We start from the raw sequence: 17900 nt of genomic DNA on the forward strand, positions 1-17900 counted from the left end.
CCTTTGATGCTCAGTGTTCTACTGCGAAATGGGGCATTCTCGCCACGCATTGTCTCCATTGCCCAACTGCAGGCAGGCAAGCGGAATGATTGTCTGAATTCCACCCTTCATCCTACCCAGACAGTCCTATGTTTTCCTCATAAGTTTTCCTTTTGCTGTGGAGGCAGGCAGGATTGTTTTTGAAAGGGCGGAGTTGCCATGCAACTCAGAAAAAGAGACCCCTGAGAAACTATGGAATCCTACATTTGTCTACTCAGATGTAAGTCCCATGTTATTCTATGGTGCTTACTCTGAGGGAAGTGTTTTTTTGCGTTGACGTCTCCCCCTTCCAAATGTTTCCAAAGCTGATATATGGGGAGGAGTCTCCCCTTGCAAGGACTTGATTGGCGGGAAGACAATGCCATTTTCCAGGTAGCGATGACAAAAAAAGATGCACATTGCGCTCATTCCCTCTTCCCACCAATAGAGTTAGTTAATAACATAAGGGCTCTCTCCCCATGGGATCCGATTGGTGAATGCTGTTCAGGAAAACAAGATGGTGCTCTGTGAGGTGAGCCCGGTGCCAGCCTACCTGTGGCTGTTGCTAGTACTGCAAGGTATGAACTGAAATGAAACACACAAACTTTTTGGTGGGGGGGACCAGTTAAAATTTAGTTTCCTGAATTTGGTTCAGTGTTCTGGAAGTTACTTTAACAAAATGAAACAGCGATTTCTGGGTGTACTTCCAGATCTCTCCCCCCCCTTTTTTGCACACCCCAAGTACCCACCACCAAGCCAACTGTCCTTTTTAAAAAATCAGTCTTGCAAATCTGAATGGAAATATGTATTTAAATTCAAATAGAAGATGCTTACAACATCATGTGGTTAACAAGCCCTTGGTGATCAGTTTAATGTATTCAGAAGATTCTTTAGATTTTGATAGGAGGGAAAAAAGTTCATGCTATAGTCAATAAGATTAACAAATATTTTGTATAGAATGTGGACATATGCAGGCTTTGTAAATCTGAATCTACGGCTGAGGGTTCAGGATCTAAACAAGTGTCCAAAATGAACAAAGAGACAGACATTGTACTGCAGACAATCAGGACCAAAGGACAACAGCCCATTGTGTGTGTGCATGTCTGTGTGACAGAACCCTGAGATTCAATATGGCTCAGGGATGCCACTTAGAGCGTCTGGGCTCAGCAAGGAAAGTCCCAGCAAGGAAAGTCACCCCCTCTCCCAAATTTCACTCTGTGTGTGTGTTGTATAAGGAGGTGAGGGGTAGCAGATGGATTTGCTGCAAACTTAGAAGGCTACTGAAGACAACTAACAAGACTTTCATAAATGTCAACTCATAGTAGGAGCTGAAAACCCTGACAAATATAACTAAGATGTGGCACAGGTAGGCAGAGGATGAAGGCATATTTTTACATTATAGTAAAACATACATTGTAATGGGAGTAAAATCTTACATTTACGTGGTAATAAAAAGTAGAAAGTCCAAAAACAAGTAAAATGGCAAAAATAATTTTTAAAAGGAACAGTGCAAGTATTTCTGTTTAATTTAGCATCACATGTGTCACCAAGCAGGGATTAAAGTTGATTTGTTCTCAGATCATGGCCTAAGCCTTACAGCTTCTTCAGCTTGGAAAACTGTTTTTAATATTTGTATTATATTTTTATAACTGCTGTACCTTGCCCTGAGCTCGCTTGTGGGAAGGGCGGGTTAGAAATGAAATAATAATAATAGAGGTTCAGCCATGTTGACTGCTTTCCTAGAGCACATGTAGCTCATTCATTCTAACAGTTCTAACATAATTCCAAGGCACCAGATTACTGTTCCTTCAGTATCACAATAGTAAAATGTATATGTTTTGGTGTATTGAAATCTTGCCCTGACCTGGATGGCCCAGGCTAGCCTGGTCTCTTCAGATATCAGGTCATCCCTGATCAGTAGTTGGAATGGAAAGCACCAAGGAAGTTCAGCATTGTTACAGAGTCAGGCAATGACAAACCACCTCTGAATGTCTACCTACAGGGTTTCCATATGTTGCCAGTGACTTGACAGCACTTTCCACCACTGAAATCTTTGGATTGGCTAATAAGAGTACCCTTTTGTAGACAATATGTAAAATAGTTAAGACAGCCCACGAGAGATAGTTAAACAACCAATCACAGTGAGGAACTCTAAACAAAACACCTAGATGTATTGTCGAAGGCTTTCACGGCCGGAGAACGATGGTTGTTGTGGGTTTTCCGGGCTGTATTGCCGTGGTCTTGGCATTGTAGTTCCTGACGTTTCACCAGCAGCTGTGGCTGGCATCTTCAGAGGTGTAGCACCAAAAGACCTAGACCTAGGCGTAGCACCAAAACACCTAGAAATGAGAGCACCATCCTGTTAATAGACCAAGATCATGGGCAATTCACACCTATCAAGGAAAGATGGACATTTAAACAATTAGCAAAACTCTTAACAAGGAAGGGTGTAAAGTTTGAAGCTGGGTGTGTTAGACCATGAAATGTGAAATAGGAAATTTTTCATCCATAAACAGAATTTTGGCAAATACAGGCTTTGGGGTCCTAGCTTCAAAGTGATGATTTGAAACAATTTTCCTACTCTTAGAATATCAATTAAATAAAACACTACAAAATAGAACAACATTTTCTATAGCTAAAGTTCCTCATTTCATACCCCATGGAACAATGGATGATTTGTTGTGCAGTCATCTCATCAGGGGATGATTTGGAAATAAAAAGAACTGGCCATCTTTTACTATTTTTGAGTGGTTGGTAGCAGGCTATAGGCTGGCAGACTAACAGATCAGCAAAGGTGCCATGTCAGTGGGAAGGAAACAAGGTACAAATACATGCATTTGGGCGCACTTGAAAAGCAAAACGAAACAAAAGGTAATTGTTCATAGCAAAATCTCAAAACAACCAACCAAAATAACACAGGACACTGTGCAAACTCTTGAGTTCTCTAGAACTGTTTATGTCTGGATATTTTATTTTAAAAGGTAGGGGATAAAAAGAGATCTTGTAGGCCATGAACATAAAGCCTCATCAATAGAATCCTGTGTATAGAATGCTTTGCTGACTGACTTTGCTGGGAACAGGATGTAGCTAGTAGCAAGTTGTACCTTTGGCATGCTGTGAACAAGAAACAAAAAAAATTGAAGCCACCTAGTTGAAAGCATAACACCAGTTGATCAAATGAGAAAGAATTTAAAAAGTAGTGTGTGCTATGTTTATTTTTTATCTGTTAATGTTTCATTACAATATATGGCCACAAAATGAAATTATGTTGCAACTTCTGTATTTCTTAATAATCACTACTCCTATTACATCTCTCAGTAGTCCTTCTTTGTTGTGACTGATTCTGGACCTGCTGATGTTAAACTTGTGGACGGTATATATTTTTATGTGATCTTGGATTTTTACCTTTGTTTTAATTGTCTGGTTTTTAAAATGCTAATGTGATTACAAACCACTGGGTGGCACTTGTGCTCAGAAGCAGGTAACAAGTTTTTAATAAATAATAAAATATGAGTGCAAAGCAGTCCTTTTTAACTATACAACTTTATTGAATAACAATAGTTATTCAATGTGTAGAATCAATAAGAGTCTAGGGATATAGATGATTCTGAGTAATACTCACACATAATCTGAACCACAAGGTAGGTGTTGGTAACTCTCCCTTTTGCTCTTTTTAAATGGTACCTCTGCAGGCTGAGCCATATTATGTTCTTAGACAGTATCAGTCTTCTATCTTTATGCTTGCCTTTTCTATTCTCCATACAGGTAACATGTTAGAACACTTGGCTACAAGTTTGATGTATCCCAATGAGAGAATAAAGGCTGCTGTATGTTACCTTTATGGCAAGCTGTACTCTGTCCCTAATGCTGCAGAGAGACTCTTTGTGCATTTCACAGAGAGGTTGTGTGGCCTTTTTCTGACTACTCTGAAGAATGCACAGACCAAGGAGCTGCAACTTAACTGCATGGGTAATATGCCCAATCAGAATAATAAAAAAGGAAGGGCTTTGAGTATTTTACAAGCACTGTTAAAGAAGTCTTGTTAACTGTGTTTTGGAATGTGCGTCTTGTGAGTTTTGTAAATGTGATATAAAAATTGAAAAAAAACCAAAAACAGTGTATATTATAAGTTGCATTCAAATATAACAATAAACCATGGTTTGATTACACTCCAGTGTGATGCGTGAATGTAGGATGCCACAAACTGGTTTGTAGATGTTTCCTAAACTGGGATTATAAATCATGGTTTATACCTGGCTTGTTAATTGTAGTTTGCTGTGATGTATGGATGCAGAGATCTCAGTTTGTATAGTAGCAGATCTTGCTACTTCAGCTGCATTCAGCTATTGGTGCTGCTTGCTAAGGATAGTCCCTCCCTGTTTCCCTTTCAGTGTTAACTTTCATGAGAGGCCTTTACAAAGACGGAAGCAGGAAGAAGTCAAGTATTCCTCTACCTCTAATGTTCTGTTGATGGTTTTAGAATAGCAGATGTTTGGATAGGGTGCAGTGCTAGCCCCCTCTTCCAAGACAAGAGTACTTAATGTCCTGAGAGCCAAATAGGGAAGACCCAGATGCTGCTCTGCCATAAATGTTGGAATACCCATAATCATACAAGTGGTGATTCACTATAACTGAATTTTTTTCATCATTTTTTAATTTTTTGATTGATGCCATGGTTTTAGCCTGTCTTACAGCCCAAACCTATAAATGTCTATTTGGAAGGAAGTCCACTAAGTTCAGTGAGTCTTACTTTCAATTAAATGTGCATATGATTTCTTAGGAATGCATCCCTAGCCTCAAAGTGTCATCTTGAAACTTAGGAAAACGCTGTAACAGTTATCTATGTGTTCCAGGTAATTTCAACAGCCCAACTGACTTTGCAGAGCCATAGAAATTTACGTTGAAGAGTTTTCATGCATTTTTTTGTTCATACTGAAAATCCAAAGCTGTCAATAGTAATAATATGAGCTACCAGCTGTGAAATATGCCCAAGAATATGCCCAAGTTGTTGAAATATGCCCAAGTTGTTGAAAATGAGAAAGTTAAGATCTTGTGGAATTTCAAAATCCAAACAGATAAGAAGTTAGAACATAATTCTCTGGATATTGTATATGTGTGTGTTATGTGCCATCCAGTCGCTTCTGAGTTATGGCAACTGTATGAATGAAAGACTGCCAAAACGTCCTATCATTAACAGAGTTGCTCAGACCTTGCAAACTGGACGACATGGCTTCCTTTATTGAGTCAAGCCATCTCATTTTGGTCCTTCTTTTCCAACTGCCTTCAACTTTTCTTAGCATTATTGTCTTTCCAGGGAGTTTTGTCTTGTGAAGTGACCAAAGAACAATACCCTCAGTTTTGTAATTTCAGCTTTTAGGGAGAATTCAGGCTTGATTTGATCTAGAATCCACTTACTTGTCTTTTTGGCCATCTATGGTATCAGCAAAACTCTCCTCCAGCATCACATTTCAAATTAATCCATTTTCTTCCTGTCAGTTTTCTTCACTGTCCAACTTTCACATCCACACACAGTAATAGAGAATACCATAGTTTGGATTATCTTGATCTTGATCCCCAGAAAGATCCTTATCCTTAAGGATCTTTTCTAGTTTCTTCATGGCTGCTCTTCCAAATCTCAGTCTTCTTCTGATTTCAGTCTTTTCCTGATTTCTTGCAGTCTCCCTTTTGGTTGATGATTGAGCTAAGGAATAGAAAATCTTTAACAGTTTCAATTTCTTCATTGTTAACCTTAAAATTGTGTAATTCCTTGGTAGCCATTATTTTTGTCTTGATGTTTAGCTGTAATCCTACTTTGGCGCTTTCTTCTCTAACCTCCTTCCGTAGTCGCTTCAAGTCTTCTCTATTTTCTGCCAGTAACGTGGTATCATCAGCAGATCTCAGATTGTTAATGTTCCATCCACCAATGTTCACACTGGTTTCTTAATCTAAGCCAGTTTTCTGGACTGTGGGGACATCACATAGAAGTAATAATAATAAATTTCCTCAAAATAATTTACCAGATTGGCAGACAATTACCAAAGAATCATACGGGCATTTTAAAACTCAAGTGATATGGAACTTAAATGTTTTATAATCTGCGCTTGTTACAATTTCTCACTTTCTCTATTGCAGGCTTGTTAAATCAGCTGTTGAAATATGACCACTTTGTGTCAGTTATTATGAGTAATTCAGGGAAAGGAGCAGATTCTACAAGTCCAGAGTTGTTTGAAGGAGAGAGTCCATTACCTTTAATTCTCAAGAAGGTAGTTATTACAATAAATTACCTGTTTTCTGTATATATGCTGGATAAAAGCTGATTGTCATGTTAGTTATCATGATGAATACTGAATTCAACTAATTCGGGTTTTTAAAAATTTGACCTATATAAAATTAATAATTACCTTGTGCACAAGGAGAAATTAAAAAGCATCTTTTAAAATTGGGGATGCTTTTATTAGCTACAGATAGGATTCAATGTAATAAAACACTGAATATGCCATATACTTTCTGTAATGGTCACTCTGATTCCTGAGTATGCAGAATGTGATTTCGTTTTTATAAGCATTTGTTCATTAGATTTCACTGTACAGTTCTGAAATAGTAAAGTTTTCTTGAGGAACTCAAATGTGAAGTTGTTGATATCCTAATAATAATATGCAGTATCTCAAAAATTGGCCTCCCTATCAAAGACTGGAAAGTAGCAAACATAATACTCCTTTAGAAAGGGGGATTTGGGAAGTTACAGAATACTTAACCTAATATCTGATACAGATAAAATGGTGGAAACTATTTTTAAGCATATTAAGCATTCAGAGGAACATGCCCAGCGGAGGGAGAATCAGCCCAGCTTCTGCAATTGGAAGTCCTGCTTCAACAGTCTTTTGCAGTTGAAGACTATTAACAAACATATGGATAAGGATGAGACATTTATTTATTTATTTATTGAAAACATTTCTATGTCACCTTTCAACCCAAATCAGGGTCCCCAAGATGGTGAACCAGTCAAACCTTAAAAACAGCATTTAATATACATATATTTAAAAGAATTATAACCCATAAAAACAAATTAGGAGGAGAGCTAATAATAAACAAAACAAAAACTTCTTCACTCACTGGCAGAAAGCAGTGATAGAGGGAAATGGACAAATCTCCCTTGGGAGGAAGTTCCAGAGTTTCAGTGCTACAACCAGTATTCTTGGACTACCAAATCAGGTAAAGATGGTGGATCCTCTCATGAATTAGTAATTGGTTGAGCGAAGTGTAGCAGAGAGTAGGATTAAATGGACACTTTTCACAGTAGAAAGTAGAAAGCATTGGGGACTTCCAAGAACCTGTATTAGGATGTTGCTATTTGATCTGGAATTGAGAGTGAGCAGTAAAGTGGCAGAGTTTGCAGGTGACACAAAGTCACGAGTTCCCCTACGAGTTCAGGGCTTTTTATTTTAGAAAAAAGGCAGCTAATGTGAAATGTGATAGATTTTTAAATAGAATGGCAAAAATTGAAAAAGAATTCTCTTTCCTCCAAAATACTAGAACTTGAGTGTACCCATAAATTTGACTTTTGAGATAGACAAAAGTTGATTTAAGATAGACAAAAGAGAATTTTTTCATACTATGTATACTTTATGAAATTTACTGCCACAAACACTAGAAGAACACTAACCTAGATAGCTTTTCATGGAGAATAGGTCCATCAGTAGCTTTTAGCCATGATGGATGAATGGGACATCACCAGCCTTTTGCAGTTCTTTGAAAATATTAACAAGCATATGGATAAGGAGGCAATATACCTCTGAATGCCAATTGGTGCAGGGCAGAAACAGGAGGTTTGGGTTCTGTACTCCTGCTGTGAGTCTTCCAGGACATCTGGTCAACCACTATGGGAAACATGATCGTGGACAGTTGGTCTGATTCCACAAGTTTCTTCTTACATTCCTAAAATGTTAGGTTAGAAGTTGTTTGACAAAGGTCTTTATTTTAAATTTTAGTTCTCTTTTGGTCAGTAAAAGCATTTTCCTAGTAAAAGAGGTCACAGTAGTTGAAAGTTATGATGATAATTTAATCCTATTTCTGATGTTCCTCACAGCTATTGTTATCAAGAGATGAACTGTTACAGGTAGCAAGTGCACAGTGTATTGCTGCTGTGCTGGTGCATTCTCCAGCAAAATATGCCTCTATCTTTATCCATGCAGATATTCCAGGTAACACAGAAATTAACCAGACTGCCTTGTTAATTGTTTGCCACTTTGAATGTCTTGGTGACATATGATTGAAAAGCCATATTTGGAATAATTGCAGCAGTTATTCTGTTGCATCAGTAGAATCAGTAATACCTTAGAAATGAGCGTTGTAGCACCTTAAAAACAAGACTTGTTAGTCTTTAAGGTGCCATAATAAATGCTGTTTATTTTTGCTGCAACTGACTAACATGACTATTTCTCTAGTATTATTTACTTAGAAATTAGGTAAATTATAAACTGTGACTATATAGAGAATTTACTGATTGGCATCCTAAGCCATGAGTCCATAATCACTTATTTCAGGATTATAACTCTCTTATTCTGTGCTGCATCCCCCTCTCCAAAGTGCTCAAAACATACTGTGTTTGCCAAAAAACCCTAGGCTGTTGTATCCTGTCTCGACCTACGTTCAGTAGCTTGGTAGCAGCACAGTAAATATGGATTGAGTTATGAGATGGGTGCATGGTGAAGCAGCTATGCTATTTCTTCACCAGATGTTCCCATCTTCATATGCCTTTTAAGTCACATTCTTAATAGGCCAATGGGGTGCATGAATTGACCTTGAGATATGGTGACAAGGACTTGTAGTGAATCTCTTCTTATTGAACCAGTGAACATTAAGAAGTTATTTCTGGTGTGCATTGTAAAGGAGAGGATTGCCCTCCAGGTTTTTGATTAGTGCTGACAATGGCCTTATGCTTTGGCTCAAATTTATCAAAGTATAAAAGAGAAGTAGGGAGAGTTGGGAATACACAGTGAAAGTTCCAAAATATCTGTTCTACTTCTGCGTTGTCTGAATGAAGGAGGGGATTCTGTTTTTTTTTATAGAGAGTCTGACTGCAGGCTGGCATGGCATAGTGGTTAGAGTATCAGACTGGGGCCTGGGATAATCTCTTGCTTAGCCATTGACTCCGCTCAGCCATTAACATCTATCAGGTGACGTTGGGCCCATCATAATCTCTCAGCCTAACCTACCCTCTCAAGACTGTTGTTGTGAGGTTTAAGTGAAGGAAGGGGGAATGATGTGAAAAGCCCTTTTGAGTCTTCAATCAGAGAGAAAAGAGGGATATAAATAAAAAATAAGCAGGCTGCCAGTCTGTAATTCTCTTAATGGTCTGCTGATGGCAGTGGAGACTAAACTCTCTTTGTGAATGGGAATGATTGAAGAGGTTGGCGGTCTAACATCTGGAGACCAAGGACAGCTGACTCACTCTCCCTCTGAGGCAGAGGACATCTTGATGGGTGATTCCCGCCATTCAGTCAGGGAAGCAGGAACAAGTTCTTTCTACTTCCTGTCTTCCTAGTGGAAGTCACTCATCCCTTTCAGTTTCTTTCCTGCTTCAACAGGGAGAGCAGCTTCGGTTGTACGCTGCCTTGCCTTTCACCTCTCTCCTCCTTCCCTTCCTTTCAATTTTATAAATCTTATTCCTTGCTGTTTTCTTTCATCTTTCCCCCTCCTTGGTTAGCCTCTTGACCTCCAGTGCTCCCTTGAAGGATTGTGGGGGAAGCCTCTTTCTGTCTTCTTTGGCCACAGCAGCCATTTTGAGGCAAACTAGGCTTGCAGGCTCACAGAATACACCATCTTGGAAGGATGGAAAGTCGTGAGGGCAGCAACAGGTCCCTCTCTGAAGGAGAGTTGCAAGCCCCCCTCACCGTTGTGCCCAGCAGTGATCCTGGAGACACTGGTGCAGATTGTGAGGAAGCCGCAGCTGCAGCTGCTCCTATCACAAGGAAACTGGAAGTTCAAAAGCACACCAAGAAAAGGCACCATCCCTCCCTGACCAAAGGAAGTGTGGCAGCCATTTTTGGCCTCGTCGACGAGAGCAGTGTTGCCAAGAAATAACCAGCATGAATGCTAAAATGGAGCAAAACTTTCAAGTGGAAGCAATGTCACTATAATTATAATGATGTCTTAAATCCTATGCAGTTATATTTGCTTTAGTGAATTGTATTGGTTGTTTAGGATATATTTTCTTAGGATTTAAATTCGTCTCTTCTGTTTACCATGCATGCTTTCAATGTTTCCCTCGTTTCTTGTAACCACATCCCTTCTACTCATACCTTGGATTTGGGAGGTAGAACTTCCATAGTGGAAGCAGGGTTGAGCCACAACTTCTTTCCCGTTTAGAAAACAACCACTGACAAGTGGTGTGCAGTATCCCACTTCCTTTTGAGTTGGCAGAGCTTTGAGAAAGGCTTATTTATTTAGATTTGTTTCCATAACTCCAGCATCAGTTTCTGGTTCTCATTTTCCCTTTTAAACCATGTATATTTTATTATGCAACAAAAGCAGAAAAAACTTTTGTTAGCATTTACAGAGCTTTTCTAGGCATTCCTCCAAAATTTGGTAGTTCCAAGGTATGTTGTAGAGTTTTAAATTGCCATTTAGCTTCTTTGTGCTTTCCCCCCTCTTCTGAGAGCCTCTGAGAGCCATTTTTTCTGCTGCAAGCATGAATTTATTGTTATGCTTGCTTACAGAGTTCCTGTTTGAGTGTCTCTTCTGTACAAGCGAAATTCTCATCTGGTCAATTTATTGCTGCTTGCTCCTCCTGACTGAAGAACATCTTTTCTTTTCCAAATGCCACACTGTCTATGGTAAAACCTCTTCCCTGTAGCCTAACAGAACTTCTGTTGTAATATCATTTGACATTCATGCCTTTGTATGCTGAAATATGGGCTCTCAAAAAGATATTATTACCTCCACATTTGCACCAAAAATTTGCATTGTGAGTCACTGGAAATGTGTACTGCAATTGTAAATCAAGCTCTCCTTTATTGCTGTCCATTGATTCAAACCCCTAATACAAGTATATTTAACACTGTGTTTCTATTTTTTACTTATGAAAACTAAGCATAGAAGAGTGGCTAAAGAGCATTTTACTGAGAGACATGAATTTGATGTAAATTTTTTTTCAATGGATAATTGGCTGTTGATTGAAGACTATGCCCTAATAACCACTTGTTTGTTAAAGTCAGCACTTCAGTGGCACTACCAACTTTTTTCTAGGTGCATTCAAAGTACTGACTGTGAGGAAAAGGCCAAACATCCCACTTTACCTCTTTGTATTTGTAGAAATAACTTTGTGAATGTTTAGTGGTGGATTTCGTCAGGGAATTATGTGATTGGCACTAGTATCACTGGCATATAGCAAATAAGTTTTTCAACTTTTCTCAGCTGTTTCCTACTAGCTATTTACCATCCATATCAACCCCCCCGCTGCCCCATCTCATTGTTACTGTCTGGATTATTCCATGTTTGAAACAATTAATAAACTGTATTCCAGGTATTGAACCTATTTTAAAGAGCCTGAGAGAAGTCTTGCATCTTAATAATGTGGAATTGCACAAACAGGGACTTTTACTTCTCACTGAAATCCTGAAACGGTAAGGGGTTTCAAACTGCCAATTATTTTCAATTCTTTAAGTTGGAACAAGTTGGAAATGGTTTACAGGTTGGGCTTGTAAACCATTTCCTTTCTGGTTGGTTTTCAACTGAAAATTGCTATCCCCAACCTGCCTGTACCTCCACTTTCTTGATTTGCGTATTTCCAATATGGAGCAGTTTCTCACGTTACGTAAGATGGAGGAATATAAAGCAGACCTGAAGATCCGAGAGTTGTATATGTCTACAGGACGTAGAAATTGTAATTATCTGTCTTTCATATTTATTACATAGCTATTAGAAAACATTCTGCGGTGAAAAGGGCAATATCTTAAAAACTGTTCTCATTGCTCTAAAATAAAAATATTTCAAGAATTTTTTAAAAAATGGGATAGGATGGACCTATTGTTTTCTTATAATTTTCCTGATTTTCTTCACATATCTCTACCACACTGCTGCACATGATGTGAAAAGCCAGAGAGATATGCCCCAAATGTTTTGTTAGGAATTTGGTTGGCGGCATCACACATTTGTACGGTGACACACTCATTTATTACCATTTATAACAGTCAAAATTTTGGCACATAGGGCTGTATGGAGCTCAAATATGGATATAAGCAATGTTTTATGGACATATTTTTGCAAATGTATGTAATATGTCTGTGGCCCTGTATCCACACAAGACATTACTTAAAGGGCTTAGAGGATATCCATAATGTTGTCCACATGTGAGATTGGCAGGCTCATATATGGGCAAATATTTTGTGGTGAAAGTCTTTTGATGTCCATACAGAACATATTTCAGTTTATTATTGATGTAACTTGAAGCTACCAGCTCAAGCTCCACTTAACAGTGCCCTGCCACTTCACAAAGTTACTGGTAAGTTTTTAATTTCTGATACTGGTATGCTAATGCTCTAACCAATTTAAAAGACTACATAAGAAAAATCTGGAAACCTTTTTATAGGAGATCATGCTGTAAGGGATTATGTTTCTTCATTTCAGGCAGCCAGTAGAAATAAAATTATTTACAAATGCAACTGTTTTTAAAGATGCTGTTAGTGTCCTTGTAGAAGCTGTAAACTGCCCTGTTTTGGAAGTAGCAAGTGAAGCGGTGAAAGCTGCCACTGTACTGCTGAGGTAAGTGGGAAAACATACAGATGCAGCCTTCTAGCTCTTTCCAGTGTGCTAGTGCCTCTCAAACACTCTTACAAGATGGACATTTTGGTGGAGTAGAATGTGGCTTTCCATAACTTGGTGATTTTTACAGCCAAATGAGATGTCTTTAATTCCATATACTGAACATGTAGGTAGGATGTAGACTAGTAGGTAGGATGTGTGTTTGACTGAATGAAAACCATTTGGAGGAAGGGATGTGTGTTTGACTGAGTGAAAACCATTTGGAGGAAGGGGCTGTGTGATGAGGCAAGGGAAAGACATGAGAAAAGGTCATCCTCCATCCATGTGCCCTTTTTTGCTATTAAAGTTTGATCCCCTCACACACTTTCCCTTGTGATTGGGGTAGTTCTCTGTTTCATCACATACAACCTTCAGGTCTTGAATGGCCTTTACATACATGACTGAGTCTTTGCTGGCATTTGCTAAGAAGTGTAATGCCAGCGACCTTTGATCCAAATTAATTTCTGGACTTATTCTTGCTCCTCTTGCTACAGAAAGGATCACGTCAGCTTTCCTCCAGTGCAATATGGAGAACTGCAAAAGCTGGTTGAAAGTGTACTGAAGCAGTGTAGTGACCTCCCACTACTCCCACCTAATAGAGGGCTCATGGTTAGTTACTCTCTTGTTTGATTGTGATTAAAAGATCGTGATGAGCCATGCATGGGTGATACATGCAAACTTCTTTTTTAATTAATGTCAGGAACTGGCAATCTGTTTGTTCCTCTTCAGTGATCCTCATTTTTGCAAACCTGTTGTTCTTCAGGCAGTTGAGATTCCCCGTCTCCCACTGCCTGGACACTGTTTGCGTTGTTCAGATATGCTTAGTAATGAATTTCTCCCAATATTTCCTTACTGGTATGACCTCATATGAATATAGTTCCTTGCAAATTCAGTTGCAAAGTACAGGAAGCTCGATGACATATCAGTGGGCAAGATTGCAACGGAAACTAGGCTGGTGTGGAGGCAAAGGAGGAGGGTGCAGAGGGAAGAGTGCAAGGTGGGCGGGCTCCTCCTCTGGGCAGCCCTTGTGGTCCTACCCACCCTCCCTTGTGTGACAGCAGTGAAGGGGTGGCTTGTCACAACTTTAGTCAGCTTTGAGGCATTGGGCTGGACCCCCTGGAGTGAGTGCTGCAGTGTGGGCAGTTCACCCCCCCCTTTTTTGGGCATCACCTTAAGGGATCAGGGGTGAAGCTGAAATGTACGTGCCTGGGTGGCCCATTGCAGGCTTTGTCCTGAGTGGCAGGGGCTGTCTGGATACACCGTGATGGCTGTACATCACTTGCCATCCTGCAGTGTCCAGAAGGCTTGCTGGGGGAAGATAGCATTGGATGGTATACCAGATGTGATGTTATTGCAGTTTTGCAAAGTGTAATTTTATGTGGATGTTGCAGTTACATTATTCTGGCATTTCAGGTGTTTGTGCTGTTCTGTCTTACTACGATTAAAGAGTTACCTCTGTACGAAAATTGTAGTTCATGATGATATTCCTACAGGATATTTGAGAGTGCTCAGCTTTGGTGTGTACTCCTGTACCTATTTTATAAAGCAGGGTAGTTATTAGTTGTGTTAGATTTACATTTAGTAAGATGTAATCCAAAGATTTGGGAGTTACTGCTACATGGATTTTTGCTGACTAGATTTTTGCTTGTGCATCCATTCTCCCTATTTCAAAACTAGAAACTGGCCATGGCAATGCTGAAGAGCAGTTACTACTGATTTACATTGCCAGTAGCAAGTAAGGAGAAGCAACAAATAAGAAGCAACATAGGCCAACCTATGTTGCTTCAGATGACTGAAAGGATTTAAAACTAATCTTTTGTGAATTGAATTATTAGGGTTAGAGTCCTGATTGCATGCAATGAGATAATGTTAACCTAGTCATTTTCTCTTTTTTCATCATCAAGGGTCATCAGAACAAAGCAGTTTCACGGCAGGGACAGTTTATGCAGAGTGCCTTAGAAAGCTTCAGAAATGCTTGTAGGTGAGGAGATCTTTCATTCAGCATTGTTGATTATTGAAAGACTGATACGATTAAGCTGAACGTAGAGCATATTCATGGCCTAAATACACAATATGTTGTTCCAAGGTCTGTGCCAGGGACTGCCCAGAAAGTGTGCGCTGGCAGGTTTCTATGTATAATTTAGGATTCCCAGGTACATGGGTGCCTGCTTCAGACACGACTGGGATGTACATTCTTTTCCTGATCCAAAATGGGGAACTTGTGTGCCTTGTTGGGGAAACTTATGAGTAATCCATTGGTCCACATGTAGACCCCTTTAGGGCTAATAGCAGCTCTCCATGGCTGTTTTAGTATGGGCCAGGCCTGGCCAATCTTATCAGATGTTGGAAGCTAAGCAGGGTTGGCACTGGTTAGTACTTGGATGGGAGACTACCAAGGAATTCCAGGGTCATTGCACAGGGACAGGCAATGGCAAACTACCTCTGTTTGTCTCTTGCCTTGAAAATCCTATGGGGGTAACTTGACAGCAGTTTACACACCTATGGCTGTTTTATGTTAGGGAAACAGAGTGGTTATGGTCATGAAAGGATGGCTGAAGCCTTTTGTTCTTGTGTGCTGCAGTCCCAAGTCGAATTGACCCATCACATGCATGGGAATCAATTTTTACCCAGGAATCCTCAGCACACATCTGTTTCATAATCCTCTGGACAGACCCAGGAACAATGTGTCTTGTGTTTTACACATTCAAACCCAACAGTCTAGCTGCAACATTAAAGGTCTGTTAGAATGAAAGGGTGCTGTAAAATATAGTGTAATCTACCTTCTGTCTGACAACCTTGATTTCCCCCTCCTAGGTTAGCTATGGAATATCAAAATGACCCTCTGGCTCAGGAGAATCCTTTCACTGCTCCTAACTCAGAGAGGAAGGATACATTAAAAAGCTTTTCTGAGTTTTTACTGAGGATGTCTGACTCAATATGCATCCCCATATTCATGGTAGGGTTACTTACTTATCTCCAACTCATAGTGTGAAGGTAGTCACGGATGCTTAAGAAAGCAAGGAAAATGAACACAATGTGGGCTTGGATTCAACTAGCTTTTCTGCTGGTGACAAAACGAAGGAGATGTTTCTGACCAGCCAAAATTGCTGTGCTGGGGAATCATGGAACCTTCATAAACAAAAACCATGTGGGACAGGGGCTGTGGTATGGAGAAGAATTGGGTGAGATTGAATGGAAAAGTTACCTGAATCCAACCATAACATGTGCATCATGGTTGTGGCAAAGTTTAATTCTTTTTGCTGTCAGTAGAGCCCTGTGGCGCAGAGTGGTAAGTGGCAGTACTGCAGCCCAAGCTCTGCTCACGACCTGAGTTTGATCCTGGCGGAAGCTGGGTTCAGGTAGCCGGCTCAAGGTTGACTCAGCCTTCCATCCTTCTGAGGTCGGTAAAATGAGTACCCAGTTTCCTGGAGGTAAAGTGTAGATGACTGGGGAAGGCAATGGCAAACCACCCCGTAAAAAGTCTGCCAAGAAAACGTTGTGATGCAACGTCCCCCCATGGGTCAGTAATGACTCTGTGCTTGCACAGGGGACTACCTTTACTTTTACCCACAAATTAGTTAGCATTTGTGGAACAATGAGGAACATCTAAATATTAAATTTAAGCCATTGTCAGACTGCATTATTAATCTGGATTTTCCCCCCTTTTGGTCAAAATGACCCTCTGCCTGGGTCATTTAAATTGCACCATTTGGCTTGGGGTTATAAGTCCATCAGACCCTTTAAAAGATTCTTCATACTTCTCCTGAGTTGTATTTTTCTTTTTGTAATAGGAAAGCCTGTCTGTTTCCTCTTCTTGCAGAACTATTCTGAAAGGGTAGTCCGTCCAGCTCTCATGGAAGTCTTCATCTCAACCCTTAACATCCTATTCAGAATTGTGCCAGACATGAGTAAAAGATTTTCTATTAAACTGGGTAAGGAAGACTGGGACTTATTTTTTGTACTTCTGTAGTAAGCAGGAGAATCTGCTGCTAGCTGGATGTTAATGACACAGGAAGCCTATTAAGATCCTAAGCAAAAGTGAGCATCTTTTAGAGCAGCTACGCTTTCAGATGTCACATCATTCTCTTACAAAACATGGGTTCATCCACGGTCTTCCTGTGTAGTCCCACATGGGACTGCGCACACGCAGGCCTGCTGACTTCAGAGAATTCCATAGCTCAAAAATGCTAGGGGGCACCCTTGCCTCTCAGTGTGCATGTGTGGCTGTCTTTCCCGCTGAAAACGGTCCCTAAGAGGCGGGGCGCCCCCGACGTTCCTCTTTCGTCGCCAACAGTAGAGGTTCCTAGCTCTTCTACTTGTTTGAAATTCCTCGATGATGTCGGAAACAGCTCTTTTCCAGCGATGCATGTCCTGTGATAGGAAAATGACCTGGTCAGACGGCCACTTGAACTGTCTGTACTGTCTGGGGGAGACCCACAATACGCAGACATGTAAGCATTGTCGCGCCTTCACCTCGAAGGCCAGGGCTGAGCGGGCAGGTAGGCTACAAGCTTCCCTATGAAAACGTGCTATGGAAGCAATGGATTTACTGGCCACGGTAAAGTCATCTGCGTCGCCCGATTCTGCTACCCGGCCTGGTCCCGGTTCATTGGGATCGAAAATGCCACACCACCTGCTCCTCTCCGACCCACTCGGAATCCAGGCCACCACCGGAGTCAACCGCCACCTCGGTCCGAAGTTCCTCAGAACCAGCACCCACTTCCTCGGATCTGGTGCCATCGGGTTCTAAGACTCCTAGGAGTTGGACACCCTTGACTTTGATTGCGGTCTCTTCATCTCCTCGGATTCGGCGGGATGCTGCTGCCGCTAAGTTTCTTGGTCCAAAGCCCCCCTGGAGCGGGACACCTTCGGCACCGACTACTTGCTTGGATCGACGTTCACTGCGCCAACAAAGTGAATCTTCTTCGGTTCCAAAGTCGTTGGATCCGACATCTGCTTCAGCGTCAACTGGGGCGAGTCTAGAAAAGAAGAAGAAGAAACTAAAGCATCATTCGTCTAAACACGAGAAAGCGATCTTGGAAAGTGTGATTTCGGCTCTGGAAAGGTCTGAGGATGCCAGT

The 17900-nt window shown here is 40.5% G+C and overlaps 1 protein-coding gene across 1 annotated transcript in view; it reads left to right on the plus strand.

The window, feature by feature from the left end:
- The window catches only part of MEI1 (meiotic double-stranded break formation protein 1), a 57528-nt gene that overhangs the window by 11034 nt on the left and 28594 nt on the right, over nt 1–17900 (plus strand). Inside the window, exons 6-15 of the mRNA XM_054987743.1 lie at nt 3784–3987; nt 6151–6281; nt 8105–8219; nt 10737–10853; nt 11543–11642; nt 12646–12780; nt 13314–13428; nt 14724–14800; nt 15634–15775; nt 16640–16751. Coding sequence (XP_054843718.1) covers nt 3784–3987; nt 6151–6281; nt 8105–8219; nt 10737–10853; nt 11543–11642; nt 12646–12780; nt 13314–13428; nt 14724–14800; nt 15634–15775; nt 16640–16751 — 1248 coding nt within the window. The remainder of the gene's footprint in view (nt 1–3783; nt 3988–6150; nt 6282–8104; nt 8220–10736; nt 10854–11542; nt 11643–12645; nt 12781–13313; nt 13429–14723; nt 14801–15633; nt 15776–16639; nt 16752–17900) is intronic.

Source organism: Eublepharis macularius, chromosome 9, assembly GCF_028583425.1.
Source record: "Eublepharis macularius isolate TG4126 chromosome 9, MPM_Emac_v1.0, whole genome shotgun sequence".
Taxonomy (NCBI): Eukaryota; Metazoa; Chordata; class Lepidosauria; order Squamata; family Eublepharidae; genus Eublepharis; species Eublepharis macularius.